General features: G+C 39.1%; 1 protein-coding gene across 1 annotated transcript in view; it reads right to left on the reverse strand.

Annotated features, from left to right (window-relative positions):
- Positions 1 to 555: 555 nt before the first annotated feature.
- Positions 556 to 20,822, reverse strand: part of PRDM6 (PR domain containing 6) — a 67,228-nt gene continuing 46,961 nt past the window's right edge. Inside the window, exons 5-7 of the mRNA XM_009871214.1 lie at positions 20,050 to 20,392; positions 10,765 to 10,941; positions 556 to 670 (exon numbers count right to left, since the gene is read on the reverse strand). Of these exons, the coding sequence (XP_009869516.1) occupies positions 556 to 670; positions 10,765 to 10,941; positions 20,050 to 20,392 (635 nt within the window). The remainder of the gene's footprint in view (positions 671 to 10,764; positions 10,942 to 20,049; positions 20,393 to 20,822) is intronic.

Below are 20,822 nucleotides of genomic sequence, written 5' to 3' on the forward strand. Positions count from 1 at the left end.
GAAATGAAATGCCCTTTGGTCTGAGGAGGCTGACACTGACCCAGATACAGCTCTTGATCACTTCCCGCCCCACACAGCAATTTCTATTACAGCCGTGTCAAGATCAACTTAGCCCAGCCCAGCCAAATGTATGGATTACATCTGGGTCTTTTGAGTCATGCTACAAGAAAAGGTGCAACAATAAGCAAGTCCATGTGCATTCTCAGTCACAACTATGGGCGGAAGAACCCTTGAGATTCCTCACTTTGGCATTAAATAACAATTATAAAGGCTTTTAGAATTAAAGCAATACATGGTAGGACTTGCAATGTTAACAGTCCAAGGTAACTTGTCAATTGAAATAAGACTCATCCCTAGTCATAAATAAATAATCTCTTTCCTGGTCTCACTTCCACGCCAGGATCAATATCTTTTAACATCTTACTTATTTTATTACTGCTTTTGGTTTTCTGGGGCTGATTGAAAGTTGCTCAGAGGAAATCTTTGGTTTTGCTTAAGTGTCCGTGACATTTAATCATGACTTTCCTTGCAGTTTAATTCCAACCAGTCAATCAGTTAATCCACTTCAATTGATTCTGTGCTCTCTGTTATTGGCTTGCACTCATTGGGCATCCTCTGGTGTCGACTCAGCTGGGTGGCTTGTGTGAAGCTCCTCTCACACCTCTCGCACCTGGTGAAGGCAAGAGAGAAAATTGAGACCAGGGAGCTGCTCTGGGGGGGGTGATGGGCTTTGTCTCATCCTGCCTAATCAGAACAGACACTCAAAAGTGGCTTCAGATTTTACTGGCTCAAGAGGTTTAATTGGTCGCTACTTCCAAGGCCTTGATGCCTATGATGGGACAAGGCCTGTCTGATTCAGAACAGAGGAATCTGTCAATAGACAGGGGGAAGGTGATTTCTCCAGAGAGGCCTGTCCTGCTGTAGCTCTGATCACTGTCAGTTCAAATAGATAAAGAACAAAAAGAGATTTTTAGGAGTGAGCCATCAAAGAAGCAGCTTGTCTGCAGTTTTCTGCTCTGTAACCCCTAGGAGAAATTGATGACAAATAGAATTTCACTTTCTGCTAATTTAAAATCCACAATTGCCTATTGGAGGAAGAGAAATCACAAAGCAATAATTGTTCAGTGCCAGAACAAGAGAGAAAACTTTGTTTATTTGATCTGACTATGCAGTGGGGTTTATTTTAAACAGGCACATAGAGTTAATGATTACTTAATTATCTGAAAACATCCACACTATTTGAGAAATCTGTGTGTTGAGCAAGAACTCATAAAAGTCACAAGTGTTTGCTTCACTGTCTTTTATGTCTCTCTTTCTGCCCTGTCCTTACTTTAGAGAACCATAGTCTACATTAAAAATAACACAAACAAATGAACAAAGCCATCGAATTTTGGAAGGAGTAGGACTGGCCTTATTGTTGGCTTGCAGTGAATCCCCTATCTATGCCCTGAAAGAGAATATATTGTATTTAATCTCCCAAATACTGCCCTCTTAAATTGCATTCAGAACATTAGATAGGAGTGTTTGCTGAGTTGCAAGTACAAATGCAGCAGATTTTTCTTGCATGGCACTCACTCCAAAAAACACCTTTGATTTAATGCTGCTGTATGATGTTTTATCTTCAAAGAAGATTATCATAAAAGCATCACTACGGTGAATTCTTCACCTTCAAAGGAGAAGTGAAGAAAACAAAGGGCTCAGCTAATTCATATTCATCTTTCTCTCTTCACTGATGTGAATGATAGAAAGTGAACTGTCACTGATCTGGCCATTTATGAAAACCCAAAAAAAACCAACCCCCAAAACCCCCCAAAATCCCAATACAACAAAAAACAGAGAAAAGAAAGATATTTATATGTATGCATAATTATGGAATATTCTTCACATTGGTAGTTTTTAGTAAGAAAGTTCTGCTTCAGGAGTATTTAGCACATACATTACAGAGTCATTCATCCAAACTACCGTACCAGTCTAAAATGTCAACATTTTTAAGTTGTGTTTCTCTGATTGTCTTTCATGGAATATTTTTAGCAGCCTGTTCCACTATTAAAAACTGCACTGTGATCTTGACAAATGTAAAATGTCAGCTTTAATGTATCAGACCTATCAGCTCAATGAAAATAACTCAGAAGTATTGATTACTTAATGATTTTTAGGGTATTCATTAACGTCTAAGTGCAGATCATCTGCTCTCCAGAGCTCCTGAAGTGCTGATGACACATTAGTGTACTGCTGATTGTTTATTAGAAAACTGATTAGTTACTGGATTAGTGTGTCAAAATATACTACCTTTCATTTCCTGACAAACTTGCAAATTATTGTATTATTTTTATATATATATATATATCACAGAGGCATTAGAATCAATTTTAAGGCTGGGGGGGGTTAACTTAGTCTACATGAGATATTGTCATCTACTTGAACTTGATAGTTTTGTTATTTTGATGTCTACAAAGACAAGCACTTTGCTCGCTGAGCAATGGGAGGCTTGGATCCTTACATAACCAATCTGTAGGTGGTATAATTGCAAAATAACCTTCAAAATCAGGTGTGGAAAAACCCAACTTCTAAATGCCTGGCCAAATAAATGAAATACACTCTATCAGGATGCCTCGGGGCCATACATGAATCAGAGAAACACTGTGAGGTGACGGAAAGACAGAGTCACTCGTTAAAACTACTGTCCGTGAAGCTGTGGCAGGCCTCCTTACCCTTTCTGGAGTTGGCCTGTGAGGCTAGAGCTGAGCACTGCATTCAAATAGCACCTTGCGTTGCTCTTGAAAGCACAGAGCAAGGCTCACTGTATTTCTTTAAAATGTGAGTTCCCATCCTTTATCCACAAGCTTCTTCTGCAGTGAAAGGCCTCTAACTTCCCAGCCACAGGCTGTTCTGGGACATTTTATTAAAGACGCAGGAAAAAAAAGATCACAAAGATAGACCAAAAAAAGAATAGATCTCTAGCTAGAAGCATCTATCTACACTTTGGACAGGAAGGACATGGGTGCCACATGATGCTGCTGGTTGGGCTGTGCTGTCTGCACTATGAAGCCACTGGGCAAAAGTCAGAACAAAGTCGTTAGCAAGTCAATTAATTCTCCTGCCTTTCTTATGTACCCAGATAACCTTCAGTGAGTACTCATGGTGCCCAGTATTTTCGAGGTACTTGCAAAAGGCATTTTCAGGACTATATTTCTGGATATATAAGTACCTGGCTTACAAACAGGGACCTGTTATAGACCCCCAACTCATCTTTTCAGTGTGGTCTAGAGAAGTTTTTGTTGGATGCAAACTGATAAGAAAGGTGAAGATAGTGTCACAGCAGTCAGAATAACAATTTCGTGGTAGGCAGGAATGGGAGGAAAATGACCTACTCTGCCTTGTGGCAGAGCTAAAAGAAGTGGAGAGGTTAGGAGCATCAGAGAGTGTGAAAGGGAAATAGGATGGTGGAGCCACTCCCTGATCTGTAGACAGCAAGCTCCACAAGAAGTGGGGGAGTCTCTCTCCTCTGACCATCAGACCAAAGGAGTGGATCTAAGAGATGGGGGGGAATTGAAACAAGTTCCTGCTCAGAGAGGCAGGAAAATCCCTGCCTGGCCTTCCCCACCTGCCCAATTGCTCCTATGGAACGAGCATGGAACTCTGGAACATGAGAGTCAAGAAAATGATGAGATGGACGGAGGTGCACCCATGGGATTGTCTAAGGTGAGTGAGTCATCCCCATACATTAGAACTACTCTGACTAAGAAGAAAAGGAAGGTAATTATTGCAGGCGGTTCCATTCTGAGGGGAACAGAGGGTCCCGTCTACCACCCGAATCCAGCACGCAGGGAAGTCTGTTGCCTCCCTGGAGCCCCAGTTAGGGCCAGTTAGCTCAGTCAGTTGAGTGTGGTGCTAACAATGCCAAGGTTGCGGGTTCATTCCCCGTGTGTTGCCTGATCTAGTCGACAGGTGGCATCCCTGGTGACAGGGAGGCTGGATTAAAATGATCTCTAAGGTCCCTTCCAGCCTAGGCCATTCTATGATTCTGTGATTTTATGATATTACCAGAAAGCTCCCTGGTCTGGTGCATCCCACTGTTTACTATCAGCTGCTGGTTTTGCAAGATGGCAGTGGTAAGATTAAGCAAAGAAGTCTAAAGAGGATAGAAATCTGGGTGCAGTCAAAGACCTACGATCTCATTGCGATTACGGAGACATGGTGGGATAGCTCACATGACAGGAGTGTGGTAATCATAGAATCATAGAATGGCCTAGGCTGGAAGGCAATGAACAATCTGAGTCATGATTACTGAGGCTGACTACAGAGTCGTGGTGGAATAGCTCACATGACTGGAATGTGGTAGTGGATGGCTCTGTGCTTTTCAGGAAAGATAGACTGACAAGGTGTGGTGGACTTGCTTTCTATGTGAGTAAGCAACTAGAATGCATCGAGCTAAAACACAGTGGAAGAGGATGAGAGTGTTGAGAGCTTTTGAGTAAGAATTAAGAGACATGCAAACATGGGAGATATTGTTGTGGGTGTCTACTACAGACCACCTAACTCAAATGGAAGAGGGAAATTTACAGTAAGTGGAAAAAGGGTCTGGTTAATTGAGAGGATTATAGAAATGTGGCCAGAGTATATAGAGAATCAACAAGAAAGTCCAAGGCTCTCTTGGAATTTAGTCTGGCTAGAGAAGCAAAAGAAAAGTAAAAATTCTTCCAATACATCAAGGAGAAAAGGAAGAGTAGGGGAAAAGTAGATCCGCTGCTAAATGAGGCAGGAGATACGATAACAGAGGATGCCGAGATGGCAGAATTGCTGAATGCCTTCTTTGCTTAAGTCTTTACTTCTAAGGCCAGCCCTCAGGAATTCCAGTCCCTGGAAGTAAGGGAGCAAAACTGGATGAGGATGACTCTCCACTGGACAGTGAGGATTTGGTTGAAGAACTATTACAAAAACTGAAACCACACGAACCCATGGGCCCCTGCAGGGTGCATCCATGTGTGCTGAGAGAGCTGGCTGGTGTTGTGGCTGAGCTGCTCTCCATCATCTTTGAAAACTCATGGGGAATGGGAGAGATGCCTGAGGAGTGGAAGAAAGCCAATGTTACTCCAGTCTCCAAAAAGAGCAAGAAGGAGGACCCTGGCAACTATAGGCTGGTCAGTCTCACCTCCATCCCTGGGAAGATGATGGAGTGGCTCATTCTGAAGGCCATCTCTGATCAATTAGAAGCGGGTTATCAGGAGTAGCCAGCAAAGGTGAAATCTTGCCTGACTGATATCTTTCTGTGAAGGCATGACCAAATCAGTAGATGAAAGGAGAGCAGTGGATGTCATATACCTTGACGTCAGTAAGGCTTTTGATACTGTCCCCCATAACATCCTTGTAGGTAAACTCAAGAAATGTGGGATAGATGACTGGACTGTGAGGTGGACTGTGAACTGGCTCAGCAATAGGGTTCAGAGGGTTGTGATCAGTGGCACAGAGTCAAGCTGGAGTTCAGTATCTTCATCAATGACCTGGATGAGGGGATAGAGTGCACCCTCAGCAAGTTTGCTGATATAAACCTGGGAGGGGTGGCTGACACCCGGAAAGGCTGTGCTGCCATCCAACGAGATCTGGACAGGCTGGACTGCTGGGCAAAGGTAAACCTCATGAAGTTCAATAAGGACAAATGTAGAGTCCTGAATCTGGGAAGGAATAACACCAGGCACCAGGTCAGATTAGAGGTCGCCCTTCTGGAAAGCAGCCCCGTGGAGAAAGACCTCGGAGTCCCAGTGGGCAGTGAGCTGTCCATGGGACAGCAAAGTGACCTTGTGGCCAAGAGGGCCAGTGGGATCCTGGGGTGCATTAAGAAAAGTGTGTCCAGCAGGTCTAGGGAGGTTCTCCTCCCCATCTACTCTGCCCTGGAATACTGTGTCCAGTTTTGGGCTCCCCACTTCAAGAGAGACAGGGGCCTACTGGAGAGAGTCCAATGGAGAGCTAGGAGGATGATGAAGGGACTTGAATATCTCTCCTGTGAAGAGAGAAAGAGAACTGGGGCTCTTCAGCCTTGAAAGGAGATGGCTGAGAGGGGACCTTACTAACATATACAAATATCTGAGGGGTGGGTGTAAAGGGGAAGGAGACAATCTCTTCTCAGTGGTGACCAGTAATAGAACAAGAAATAATGTGTTTAAGTTAGAACATAGGAAGTTCCACCTCAGCATACTGAGCAAACTTCTTTACTGTGACAGTGACAGAGCACTGGCACAGGCTGCCCAGGGAGGTTGTGGAGTCTCCTTCTCTGGAGACCTTCAAAATCCACCTGGACACGTTCCTGTGTGGCTGCCCTAGGTGATCCCGCTCTGGCAGGGGGGTTGGACTAGTTGATCTCTAAAGGTTCCTTCCAGCCCCTAACATTCGACTATTCTATGGTTCTGTGAAAAGCAGATATATTTTTTTCGATCGAGTTAGGTCTTAATCTTTCCCTCTATCAACCATCCCTTCCCAGACCTGTTGCAAGAGGATAACCATTACAATGACCTGTGCCTATGAGACTGGTGAGCATGTGAGTGCATGGATTTATGTGCATGTTTCTACACTGCAAGCCATATATTTTTAATGTTGTGTTGAAAAGTTGAGTATGAGCCAAAACAGACAGAAAATAACAGAAAATAACAACGAGGCTGAACCTCAGTCTGGCTATTAGACAGACATCAAATTTTTGGTTAATCCTCAAATTTAGATACAGCTATTGGCAATAATATTACCTATCAACAGAGAAACCACTTAATTTCCACTTAAGCCATGTGTGGACTATGGAAGTACTTTAAACAGCCACTGACACAATGTGGAATCAAAGAAGCAATTTAAAAGGCTTCACATAATTAGACGCCATCAATGAAAACTGGATCCATGTTATTGGTTTTTTTACAATGTGTGTGTGTGTCTTCATTTTAATTGTAAAGGACCAATGTACTACAACATTCAGCCTCATCTAACACAAGGTTTCTCTACATGATTTGCTTGGAGGGGCAGTAAACAAAATGGTTCTTAAATTCACAAACAACATGAACATCAATGTTGTTTTGATACTTTTAGAAGTACTGGGTTTTCTGGCTTTGTTTATATAGCCATCATTGTCACTGGTCTGTTTGTTTGCTTCGCAGTGCTTTCAAAACATTGACATTGAGAATTACAGGCAGGATTAGTTTAATTCCCAAGTTTATGTAAACCTCCGTGAAAGGCTTTGTGTGAAGAAAACATTGAGGATCTATTTTAGGAAAAAATACCTTAATTGGATTAGTAAACATTCTAAGATTTCATTCAAGAAATACATTTAACACTAAATTTTAAATTCAGTTGAAAGGGTTTTAAAAAAAAAACAAAAACCAAACAACAACAACAACAACAACAAACCTAAAATGCAGGACAAAGCTGAGACATCACTGCAGGTACAACATAGATATTCAAATTTAAATTAATATTTCCCAGGTTTGCATTTGCATTTCAGTTAAAAAAAAATTTTAAACATCTGGTTTATACCAATCTGAAAGAGTCTTTCCTCTAACTCTTTTTCTTAACTCTTGAATATTAGATGTTTGCAGAACTCTGATTCTGCAGGTAAGTCACTTAACTGTTCTTTAATTTTACTGCAGTGGAACAGACTTAAGGAGGAAGAATTTCAGAAGAAGGAGTGAATAATTGGTGAATAATTGTCCTTTTTCTTTTACCTTTTAATTTACTTAAGAGCTCTGTTCCCAGACTAGCAGCCATAGCGGAGACTTCAGTAAGATAAGAATACACAAAAACTTTACAATGGTGAGGCTGACTTGATAGCTTGTGATGACATGAAAAGAAATCCCTTCTAACTGGACCTGCAGTTCAGGCAATGCAGCTAAAGCTTTGACTACAGATAACCTCACTTAGCATTGTTATCTGTAATGAAAAGCAAATAGAAAAGTCTTCCACCATGGATCCAAAGTTACCTAGGACCTACAAAGAAAGCTCCAGAAAAAGCTTTTTAACCAGTCATGGACTTCCTTTTAAATAACAATTAATTTGAAATATTTTAAAATATTGTCACCCTGTACTCACCACTTTTAAAACCACATTCTAAAAATGATATGCATACAAACATACACTATGTTTGACATTGCTTACTTAATTCATCACAGCATAATTTGCCCAGTTACAACTTACAGATGTAACTGCCTTGCTGCATTAGAAATCATGGAATTGCATTCACAGCAGATGCAAGATAACTGTCCAGTTGATTGCTCACTTTCACCTATAAAATTGAATTTAGTAATATTTTTTAAATTATGCCTGTTGTTTTTAAAATAACTTAGAATTAAGTAATTTAACACTATCCATGCATGGTTGTTCTTGCTAGTTTTAAAAATATTATTCAACAGAAGTATGTCCATTACCATGAATATAGACTTTTCCAAAATATGGGCTTTTTCCAAATATGGACTTTTCTGTTTTGCCTTTTTTTTTGTAAGTGTACACTCAAAATCCCTTTGTAAACAAACATTAAAACCTAAATTGCATGATCCGGAGACAGAAATCTCATTTGTCCCATATATGGTTCTTGTTTACTGGAAGTTGTTGAATTTTTTTTCTAAGCTTACTTAATACCAGGTCTTGGATACCTCCATTTCAAAGGAGGATCTGAATGATGATGAGGCATCAAGGTGAGCTACAACTATCTCTTTTTCCTCCAGCAGTGAGGGGGAATCGGTTTCTGTTGCTCCTCTCAAATGCAAGCAGTCCTGCACGGAAGGCAAATCTGCCCCTCAAACAGCTTGCCTTTGTGTCTCCTTATCTGTCTAACAGGGATGGGAAGATCTGTAGCTCCAGTTTTAGCTTCATGTGAAACTGCTAGTCAGTTTGCTGCAATTACTTCGACAAGTCTTTCAGAGAGAAATAGTATGACTGTTTCTCGAGTTTAAGGAGGAAACTAAATAGAAATATTGAAAAAATGAAATTACGCCATACACCGTAAAGAAGTAGTACAAAGCATCCACATTTTTTGTTGTTCTGCTGTGCATCTTTAAGAATGGGCAGATAGATCCCAGAATACTTAAAAACTTCAGCATAAGCAGGGCAAAACAAACAAAGAAATCCCATACCACTGGTTAATTGTAGTACATACATTAAGCCCTTTCACAAATAAAATTGTGCTGTAGTCAAGACAGTTTTGGAAAAGGGGAAAAAAATTACTAAATCTAGAGGAGAAAAATAATCACTCTAAATGGGGCAAAATAGCAGATCTATTGGAAACATGACAAAAACAGAATGTTAAGGAAAAAAATTAAGTGGAGTCAACGAGGTTACACATAAGTAACACCTTAACATTAAAAGAAATCTATTTTTCATTTTGACCCGGAAACCTCTTCCATTAATTACTAAAATCTATTTACACAGCAACTAGATAAAATCAATCTGATCGCTCACACTATTTTTGGCTCACTTTCTACGGGCTCTGAGCATGCAACTCTAGATGAGTCGATGTTTAGGTGCTCAGAATTCTCATCTTCTGCCACCTACAACACCATCGTAACCATGATTTCTGGTATGCGAGCTCTTTGGCACTGGATATGCAGCATTTGGTTCCTGGCTCTGTCCCTTTGCCCCCAGCAGAGACATGTATGGAGGCCATGCTTCCTTTCAACCATATATGGAGGCAAAGCATCTCCACCGGTATCTCTACCAAGGTTGTTATGAAGGGTTTTGACAGGCCCCATGGCTGAGCTCACTTACATTAACCAGACCAAGAGCACAGTATGGCAAAAGTAGAAAAGAAGGACAAACAGAAACATAGACAGAGGAGAGACAGTCTCTGGAGAATCAGGAAAGACACATATCTTCTACACTTGCTCCCGTTCCTCCTAGGAACACCAGGTATCTTCCAAAAGGAGTGACGTCAATACATTACACATTGATATCAATATATTATCTTTGTTCCAAAGTGGGATTGTTCCAGGTATAATATCCATAAAATTTGTGCCTGTCAGTTCAGCAAAGGCACAAACACAAATATGGAAAAGTTATGTTCTGTCTTGGTGAACACCTCCTGCTAGGTAGGCAGAGTCTTGCAAAACAGAAGATAAAATGCACCTGGATCAGGTGCGTTGTGGCTGGAGGTTAGCACAGAGGGAAAATTTCTGAGACTCAGGTTGGGGCTTAGCTTTAATTTCAGTAAAGAGAAACTGCAGAAATAAACAGAGTCTGTTTAATCAAAAAACATCTTGACCAAGTAACTCTTTTTTTTTCTTATATCTTGGGCAGATGAACACAATCAGTTTATTACTGTGATCTTCTCAAACCTATGCCACAAGCCAGAGTTGCATTTTCTATGCAGTGATTCTAAGACTGAAAAGAGATGCATACTTTTCCCCCATATTTAACCAGATCCAGATTAGCTTTTATGTGAAGCTCACTCTACTTCAGCACATAGGTTTCAAAGAATCACACTGATGTTCTTACAGCACAATCTGTCCCAGTCTTGAGCGTATATTCAACTATGGTTCTCTGACAGCAGCTTGTCATTTAATTAAACCAAGCAAGTTCTCATCAGAGGATACAAAATTGCTCAGGGCTTGCAAGGCACCCCAAAACAAGCCTAGTTTAATTCTGATTTTAGCCACACCACTTAACGGTTTCATCTGACCTTGGCTTTCAAGGGAACCTCTGCTGTGTGTGCTGGTATGGAGAGGTGAGTCTAGGGAACAGCAGCAATTCATTCCCCTCTCTAATCTCAGCTGGCAAAGGCTGTTGACTTCAAGTACTTACTTGAAGGGTTTTTCCCCAGTGTGTGTCCGGATGTGGTTGTTGAGTGTGGTAGCCCCAGCAAAGGCACGACCACAGTAGCCACACTTGAAGGGCCTGTCACTGGAGTGTGTAACTACGTGGTTCCTCAGCTCTGAAGGTTGGGAGAAAGACTGGGAGCAGTGTCCACACTGGTAGGGCCTGCAATGGGAAAAAGAAACACCATTGTCATCAGTGCTTTCTATTGATGGGAGTGGTAATCCATACAGGTAGAAGCATCTGGTCTTCCCAATAATCTCCAAAGAGAACTGTCGGTGCACTTCCCTCTTTAGCAAATGTGAAATGCTTGTGCAGGAGTTGACTAAGAGTCTATGGACATCGTGCCCCACACAACGTAATTCAGCAAGCTAGTGAGCCTGCACTACATATCATATGTCTGCCTTCTCTCAAACTCAATATTGCACTCCTTAGTGACGAGAAACCCCTTACACATCAAAGCTGAAAGACTCATTAAATCCTCTGTTTGTTGGTGTCAGCTACGGTCTTACCTACAAATGCATGTCTAATTTTTATACCTATTTCCTAAGTGGATTCTGTGACCATTTACTATTAAAGTTTTCATATTGTTTTGGAGTAATTTAGGGGTTTTTTTAAGATTACCCTTTTCAGTGAGAGACATTGGGAAAAATAACACCATGTTAAAATTACCTTTCTATTTTCTTACGGCTATTGAAAAAAATTTCATTTAATCAACATATTTCTCCCATCTGGACTGAAATTGCCTTTCTTTGTGATCTTGAAATGAAACTCAGAACTTAGGTTTTCGACACCACAATTTGTTAATAACAAACATTACAAAAGACGAAACTAACCAATGTCACAAATTCAGAATCATAACAGTCTGCAAACACAGAAAGAAAAGAATACATGAGAGCAAGGTGAGACAGGACTGCTGAAACACGAATACCATTGCTAATCAAAATAAAATGTGAAGAAACAATGTCTATATATTTTTACTTGGTACAAGTAATTTAATAACAGCATCCTACAGGGTATTTTTCCTTTTCACATTTGATTTAAGTTAGCGACAGAGTTCTACACACTCATCAGACATTTTGTTAAGAAAATTAAGAATTTTTCTAGAGGGATATTAATGATTTTTACTCTGTACAATATTTTAAGGCACAGCTCTTGATGTCTGTATTTCTGGAGCCAATGGCCAACACCAACATAATTGCTCTCTCTTTAATAAATGTGTATGCTTAAATGGCTAGAAACCAAAACTAAAGGGAAGGAGACAATGGTGACCAAACATGTACAATTCAATTAAGTGCAAAATAAAGTGAACTATCTCATTTATCAAGTGAACTGCTTAATTGTGGCTACTTGCATCACTGAACACAAATACTATTATTTTACAGTGCTTCAGAGCACTGAACCCTGATTTTAGAATTTTTTAGCTTGATTAATAGCTCAGTATTGGTCAATAACTCAATAGCTTACAATTTTAATTACTTACATTTGAAAATCTAACTGCTCTCCTACAAGCTTGAAAGAAATATATAAAAGCTGTGGAAAGGTTACTTAATCTAGATGATGTGGCCCTTAAAAAAACCACGCATATAGATAAAATAATATTTTAAGAAAAAGATTAAGTACTGAATATCGGCTTCCCTTACTGGAAGCCAAGTAGTAGCATGTCCAGCCTTCTCCTTTCTTGAGGTGCATAGTTAGTTTGCACAGAAAACATTTCTCAAAGTTGACACAAAAATTCAAGCACTGGTAGAACAAAGATGATTTGTGAATACAAAGTTATTTGTCTGACTATTTTCAAAGCAAGTACTTCTAAGCAAAAAGAACACACTAAGATATTCTGTATCCACAAAACATTGATTTTTTAATAGTGAAAGGGACCATTAACATCTATTAGCCTCTGGTTATCTATTTTTAACAGCTACTGCAATAAATGATACAACACTACATAACACCAATTAATCTTTTATTTTTTTAACAGTCAGTGTGATTAATTTCTTGTAGTGAAAAGTCACACCGATACTTGTCTGTACATAGTCAGAATTCCAAGACAGTTATAACTGAATATTGTGATGCCAAGTAAAATGTTTTTAACCCCTAGATTGGCTCACAACAAGTTTCTTGTTTACAAAGGGTATAAATATGTGCCCTCAGAATACATTTCACTGGCTAATGTTCAAGAAAAAGAGCTCTGTAAAAAATCATCTATTGTCAGATTACTTTGACTGTGTTTCTTCCATTCATACGTGTCTTGGGAGAATAACTATTAGTTACCCTCCTCTTTGCATGGGATGCATTTCTCTGGTTTATACATAGGTGATTCTGATTAATACTAAAATGAGCAGAATAAGTAATCTTTTAGAGCTAGATACATGGCACACATAAAAAAAAGCTCATTTGAAAAAGAAAGCCTATAAATATGTCAAAATACTACTGCAAATTTAAAATGCTGTTCCTTATTTGTACAACCGCAGATTCAAATATGCCAAATTTCGACAACTTTTGGATACTACTGTTTTTTCCAAGAGCAAAAGAAGTCATTCCATAAGTGTAAGAGTTATCATTTCATTCTCTGGTAACCATTTTACTGTGCTCAGAAATTTTTCTTGGCAGAAAATAAAATCAATATGTTGTTTTTTAAAAAAAATGAAAGTGGTGCAGAAGGACTGAACACGAGCAATGCTCGGTTCAGTGAGTACATTGACACAGGCGGAACAGGCTTGTCTTTGATGTAGCGGTTATGTCTTCTGGCATCATTTTGGTCTGCGCTGGGACAATGAATTAAGAGGGTTAGCTCCTTATAGCAGAGGTTTGCAGACTGAGGGAACAGAGACACAGTGACAAAAACAGTGGTCTTCACATGTTGTGTTTTCAAAGACGTGCTGTGAGACAGAATGTAGTCCCAGATCAGAAAAGAACTCATTTCCATTGGCATAACCGAGAACATATTGTACCTTCCTGAGCTTCAAGGTTTCCACGTGAGTATAGGCATAGCTATGTCACAGCCCAGATGTGTGTTTGTCTTCCAGAAAACTATTCTTCAAACAAAATGAATGTCAGTCATAACTAAAATATTCCTTTGCAGATGTACAAGCAGATCTGCAAGCACGAAAGTAATCAGTTTGCTAAAACAGGTGTACCAGGGCCTCAAAATACATGCTGACTGTCTGAAGAAATATTTTTTTCTATAAAAATCTGTTCTCCAGCTATAATGTACCAGAAATAACATGTTTTTGAATGTTTTCATCATTGCATTTTCTACACAGGATGCTCCAGATTTAAATCAAGCCTGCTCTAAATTTTCTCATACAGTAATTTTTGAGTTTCTTTTTAGAACAGCTAAACTGACATATAGCAATGTGCAGAGGAGAATGATAGACAGACATCAAAAGCAACTCTAAAGTTTTTCACTTAAACACCTACTGACATATTTTTCTAGTTCTCTGTCTTCCTCTCTGAGCTAAAATAAAGGAAATCTACTTATCTAGAAGCAAATTATTCTGTTAGAAAAATTACACTGTTGTCATTAACCCCACGAACCATCAACCATCTACCTAGGTTTACAAACATGTAGAGTCCACCAGCTTTTTCCAGACAATATTCTCACAGTGCATGCCTATATGATGGCCTATTATAGGAATATAGGCCATTTACAGTGAAATTCAGAAAGGAGTAATTGTAATAGGCTTGAAGTTTTGTAGTTACTTAGACTTCGAGCTTTTCCGTGTTTCAAGTTATATTTTCAAAACATAACCAGTCAAAAGTATGTTCTGCTCCCTAATTTAGACAACCTCCTGTATTATTTTTATGTTTGTTGATATCTTTTCCCATCTTACAATTTTCTTATTTTTTTTACCTGATTTTTTCTGGCTAAAAGAACAGTATGTATAGAATCAGTACAAATGCCATGTTCCTCTATAAAGTTTATTGAACTTCACCAAAGCTCATGTATTGTGCAAGGGATGGGACCCCTTAATATGCTTCGTACATGTTAAGGGATAACAAAAGAAAAATATATCTTTATGCCTGGAACAGCTTCTGACAGACAACAGTACATTTAAGTTGATTCTTTTTAGATTTGCATTTAGCAAAATTGATATAGCCTTTAATTATTTATGTTGCATTCTTGCTGTGCTGGAACAATATACTGTTTCTCTGCTAGAACAACACATTTTTCAACTCCTAACCTCTAAGTACATCCAAATGCTATAAACTCATTCTGCATATTGTAAACAGTTAATGGCCTGAATCATAAGAATCCTGAAAAATTTTATTATTTTTTCCACTGAATTTTATTTTGTTTTCTTTTTTGATGAACAGGTTTCGAGTGAGGCCTCCTCAGAAGAGAATTTTCTGTTTTCAAGGGGCATGTGGCATCCTAGCACAAATCTTAGTGGAGGAATTTCTTGTAATGGTGAGCTTCTGAGTACTTTCAACTCTATCACTGAAACAGTCTCAGATCAGAGAGAAAAAATAGCATATTGCTGTAATTTTCCCCACTTAGAAAAAGCTAGAAAAGCTCCAGCTGAGAGAAGAGAGACTGACTTGCAATTGAAAGTGCTTTTCTCCTTGTTGAGGACTAAGGAGAAGTAAAAACAATTATTTTATTGATGTGAGGGTCTCAAAGCATGGCACGCAGGGCTTCACTGAACCCAGGGCAGGGTTTCACGGCATGATAGGAGGAAGGCTGCTACTCCACAGCTTCCACCAAAAAGTGAAAGCATGGCTCGTAGAAATGGGGCCAGCATCAGCTCTCAGGGCTAGGCCATCAGAAAACACATCGTTAAGAGCACAGCCACAGTCAGAGGAGTTTGGTCACAGCTGTCCTCATGGAAAAATATTTTGGAGTAAAGCTTGCCTCTAGAGAGTTGAACTAAGAGGCTAGAGAGCACTTTGACACCTAAGGACACTGCCAGCTTGCACACTGAAGCATCCCTGGAACAGTGTGGCCATAGGTGGGTTACACACCCTCTGCCTCGGTGGTCTCCTCAGGCAGCACAGCCACTGCCCAGAGCTCTTTGGGCACCACACAGCAGCATGGATGGCGGAACTGGACCCACTGGGAGTTCTGGGATAGTGTCTCATCAATGTTTGTAGAGGAACTAGCAAAAACAGAAAGTTAGCACACTTGAAGTGTTTTCAAACTTTTGAAGCTGTCAGGGAGAGATGCTGCTCTGTACACCCTTCGTTGTTATTAACTATGAGTACTGAGAGTTTGCAAACCTTTATGAAGAGATTATGCAAGAATAATCATTAAATTCAGCATATTTACTTTAATTGAGCAATATTCCGTAGCCACTCCATAACCCTTGCTCATAACATTTACTTGGTTTTGGACTGTTTTGGGAGAAGTTTAAATTAATTAATGGTCTTGGGAAGAACATCAGAGTCAAAGACGCAGAACCTATAAAGAAAAAGATACAGACAAAATGGGCTGAGCCATGATCTGAGAGAAAGGATCCATTAAATTTGTAAGTACAAACTTCAAGCACCATTTAAAAAACCCAAACAAACAAAAAAACATTAAAAAACCCTCACAATTTAATATTGAGGTGACTACGATAATATCTTTTGAGAAAACAAGAATTGCAAGGGTCAGATAACATCCACAATCTATCAGCCACGGACACACTTGTAGGGTGGGTTTTCTCTCAGATTATCAGCTCAAATACATGGCAATCAATGATAATATATATCATAAAGATGTACATATTCCATAAGAAAATGTGCCGCAGACAGCTCATGATTAAAGAACTAGTTGCTCAAAGAGCTTCTATCTGCATAAGACTTAAAAAAAAATCCCAAAGGCTCCGGAAGTCCCAGAATTCAAATCTTGATTAGTTTAAATCTTCACATCTCACACTCAGTTCAACACCAACTATCATTAAGTTTCAAGAGGAGCCCTGTAAAATATAACACACTGAAAAAATCTCAGTGGAAAGGGAGAAGTAAATTACAAGAAAACCTGTAAATAATTTGAAGTGAATTTTAATTTAAATTTTAATCTGAAATAACAAACACAGTAGATTATTTTAATATTTTCCCTCTTTCAGATTAATAATTTTTAAATAATTTTTATTAAATGTTCTCCCTGTTTTGTAGGACCATTTCTTTCCTACCGATTAGTGGAATTAAATATATTTTGGCACTTTTTAATGTCTGTGCTCATTCAGATGTTTTCTGAATCAAAGTGGCCCTAACATAATTTCTTTTTTTTGTAGTTTGCGTTTCTCAAATTTCAGTCCATGAATTGGACTGCTGTATAGATTCAAAGACGTTTTCCCTGTACTTCATGCTGTAGGTAATCAGCATTGTTGAAAAACAAATACCGAGCCAGAACAGATAGTCTAAAGTAATTTCCTAGACAAAACAGGTCCTGCTGCTTCAGTCACATCAAAGTTACAGTGGCTGGTGTGCTCACAAATTGCTGACAATAAATGGGGAGCTGTTTATCAGCCATAGCAGTGCTGCAGACATCATTGAGAAAATACAAACAAGCGAGTTGCACCCGGTAATTCAGGCTGGCAAGCAGGTATTGTTTCACAAATCATACCCTGTTTTCTTGTATCCAGGACATTTTGTACAATACTTAAGGAGTTTTTACCTAGAGAAATGGAGTATATTTAAGAAACCAAAGACAATTCTCTTCCACTCACTGTACCACTGAATAACTGATCTACTGGTACCTGCTGAAAGACAAAAGACTGCCTGTGGTGTAAGCTCAACCTGTAACAATTTCTAACCAGGGATATAAGAACCCAGATCTTTGGGCAGTTATAATCAACAGTAACTGTTATTCTGGTAATGTCAAGCACTAAATCAATTGCAGTGAGTTTAAACAGATTAATTTGACTGACATCCCACATAATGCTCCAAAGAAGACCTATTGGGAACTGGTTTTACAGCAGGTATGTCGATGGCACACCTCACTGCAACAGAGAAGGCATTACAAAACTGGCTACCACAAGGAGTCTGCACAATTTTTTTAATGAAAATATAGTCATTCTCCAGCACAGAGGGATCACAGGTGTTACAGAACTGAGCACTGCAGAATCTAATCTATGCAGTAGATTGAACCCAAGTTTATATTGCAAGAGCATTTAGGTTTTATGCTATTACCCAAGAGAAGAAGTTTCTTTAGAATAGGATTTGCAAAACCTAACAAGCCAAAGAGGAAACCAGTTGAATTAGCCAGTATGAATATTGAGAAAAAGGCATTTTATATTCTAATTTTTCTGCAGGCTTCTGAGTTTCAACATTGCAACTCAGTCTTTACTTACCTCCTCCACACACCAATCCTCCCCAAAACTGCTGAGATCTTTCTACAATCTCTCTTTGCTCTCTTTGCTCCTGAGGGAGTCATCTGCTAATCTAGATAATTTTCCTCTATGCTGTAGGGTATTCTGAGCTAAAAATGCTCCATGCTTTCTTGCTGAACGTGTTTTGTGTGGACAAATAAGGTAGCCACAAGAGAGGCAAACCAGCAAGACATCACGAATTGGTAATCCACTGATGAGGTTGTTCACGTCTAAAGGGGAAGACTTTAAATGTATCCTATTTCAGGCAACATCTGACACAAGATATTTAGGAGAAATTAAATGAAAATAAGAATGCAAATCTCTCACATCCAAGATAACAGATCTAATTGTATGATAGACTTATACTCATTTTTTCTCTCTGGCAAAATGAATGTTTAACTATACTTTAGAGTGCAGAATAGCCTCATTAGGCTATTCGTGCATTAACTCTTCTTGCATTAACTGTTATCTGCAGCTTGGCTCTTCATAAAGGAAGACACAGGTTCAAGTGAAGGAAAGGGTGAAATCTAGGCATCACACCTGGTTAGACGACACCGAAAAGTGGGGAAGCCTCACAACATACCTCTTCTACACAGCCTGATGCAGCATTTTATTTTTACACTATGCTTAGGATATTCTAAAACTGGAAACATAAGAGTCCATGAAATGTATGAGAGCAGACCTTTCCACACCCATATTCTACACTGTGGCACTTAAAATGGCAGTTGTGTCCTACAGCTTCATTAGTACAGTGTTTGTTTCTACTAAGGTGACTATAAAATTCAGAAAATGTTGAAATGGCTTGTTTGCACTTTACACTATTATCAACTTCTTTAATTCTACGAAAGCTTGCATGAAATCTGGTTGACATTTCTTCCTGGAAAACTAGATTTATGCTCCACTATCTCCACACCCACAGAATCACACAAGCATATGTGTACATGCAGATAACCACATTCACAAAGAGACATAGACATGCATACAAACACATGCACAGACTCACTGTTGACTATTTTTTGGTAGCATTTTGGCTAAATGTAATTTGCAATTAAATGCTGCTTTTAAAAGAAGCTTCCAGGGATTCAGCTATTCTGCTCAAACCTTCTTCACAGATGAAGAAGAGACAAAACATGGGCAGCCTTTTTTATTGAATTAATTTGATTTTTGTCTTTTGTCCTGCCAGCTATCAAAATTGTCAAATAAACCAGCTTTGATTCATAAATAATGGTTCCATTATATTTACTGTGCCACCGCTCAGCGTACCTGAAATTTTAATTCACTTGTTCAGCTAAATTTCATCCTCAGTTCACGGCCATAAAATTCTGTATTGACAAACTTTCAAACCAACTTTGACTCTGAGGTATCTAGTCAACATTTTTCTTCTGTGTGGATATTAGTTTATTGAATAAGTGGCATCTGTTTTCCTCCACATCACTAGTGGAGTAGGTATTTCCTTTTGACAGCTTTGCACGATTTATGGGTTTGCATGCTCTGAAGAAAAATAGTACTAAGCAAAAAATTCCAATTCATTACCTCTTAGTACTTAATTAAGTTCATACACATTGCACACTATAGGTGAACCCTGATATGACTGTGACAGCCACTGAGCAGTAAGTTAGATTATCTTTGGAAGACAGAGAGACTTTTAATTATCTTGACCTCATTTTTCCATCTATGATATTAATAAATTTTCCTTCTATTTTGTTGCCTCCATCAGATGTACCAAACAATTCTGAAAACAAGATTATATCCTTAGCTATTTCCTTTATCTGCACATTTAGGCGTCAAATGTTTTTACAAATAGTAAAGTCAAGCAATGGTTTTTATCAGCTTGCTTCACAGTGCTGCAGATAAATTATGTTGTACGGGCTCCTCCTAATAATGTTTTGGTTTTGGAAATGATAACAGCTTGATAAAAGAAGAAAGCAGTGGATCTGGCTACCAGTAGATAGAGAAATAAAGAGAGCCTGGGCTTTACCTGTCAGGGTTCTGCGTACACACATGCATCTGTAAGAGGATCCGCTGGGTGAAAGTCTTAAAGCATTGCCCACATTTCCAAAGATGCCAGTCACTGAACTCAGAATTTAGTTGGCTTGTTGAAGTTGGGCTTGCAAGAACTCGTTGGTTTTTGACACTGATCTGGTTAAATCCTGACTCGATGGACCCAGACTTATCCAGGAGAGAAAAATTTCTGCTACACGGAGTCTGTGGAAATACTATGGATCGCTGTGGAGTGCCAGGGGATAGTTTGCTACTTTTATTAAATGGCTGTAGGGTGTCTTGTCTGGACATGGCCTCCATTACAGTCGAAGGGACATTCACTGGGAGAAAACAAGAAAAGTAAATAAGATCCTTTTTATGCCTTTTTAAAACTAATACAGTGTTGGGAGACACCAAAAAAATACCAACATCCATTTTCTTGACACTAGAATTAAACAATTTTATTTTAACAATGCAGGGAAAAAATGGGCTTGAATGAGACAGCGATATGAATGGATGATGCTGATTTTGTGACACTGAAATGAAAACTCGTGCAAAAGGGTGTCTGAAGCTGAAAGGACTCAGAGAAGCCTGACTGTTGCAGACATTTATTGCACAATGGGATTGTCATCTGAAAGAAAATGCTGCCGCACTTGTGATACCCTGAGTCTGCATGTTGCAGGCAGCATGTCCAATTGCTGTATCACAGACAAGCATGAATTTTGAGAGCATGGGGGAAAAAATCCTTGCGCCAACACTCCTTGAGATACA

The sequence above is a fragment of the Apaloderma vittatum genome, unplaced genomic scaffold (assembly GCF_000703405.1).
Source record: "Apaloderma vittatum isolate BGI_N311 unplaced genomic scaffold, ASM70340v1 scaffold2226, whole genome shotgun sequence".
NCBI lineage: Eukaryota > Metazoa > Chordata > Aves > Trogoniformes > Trogonidae > Apaloderma > Apaloderma vittatum.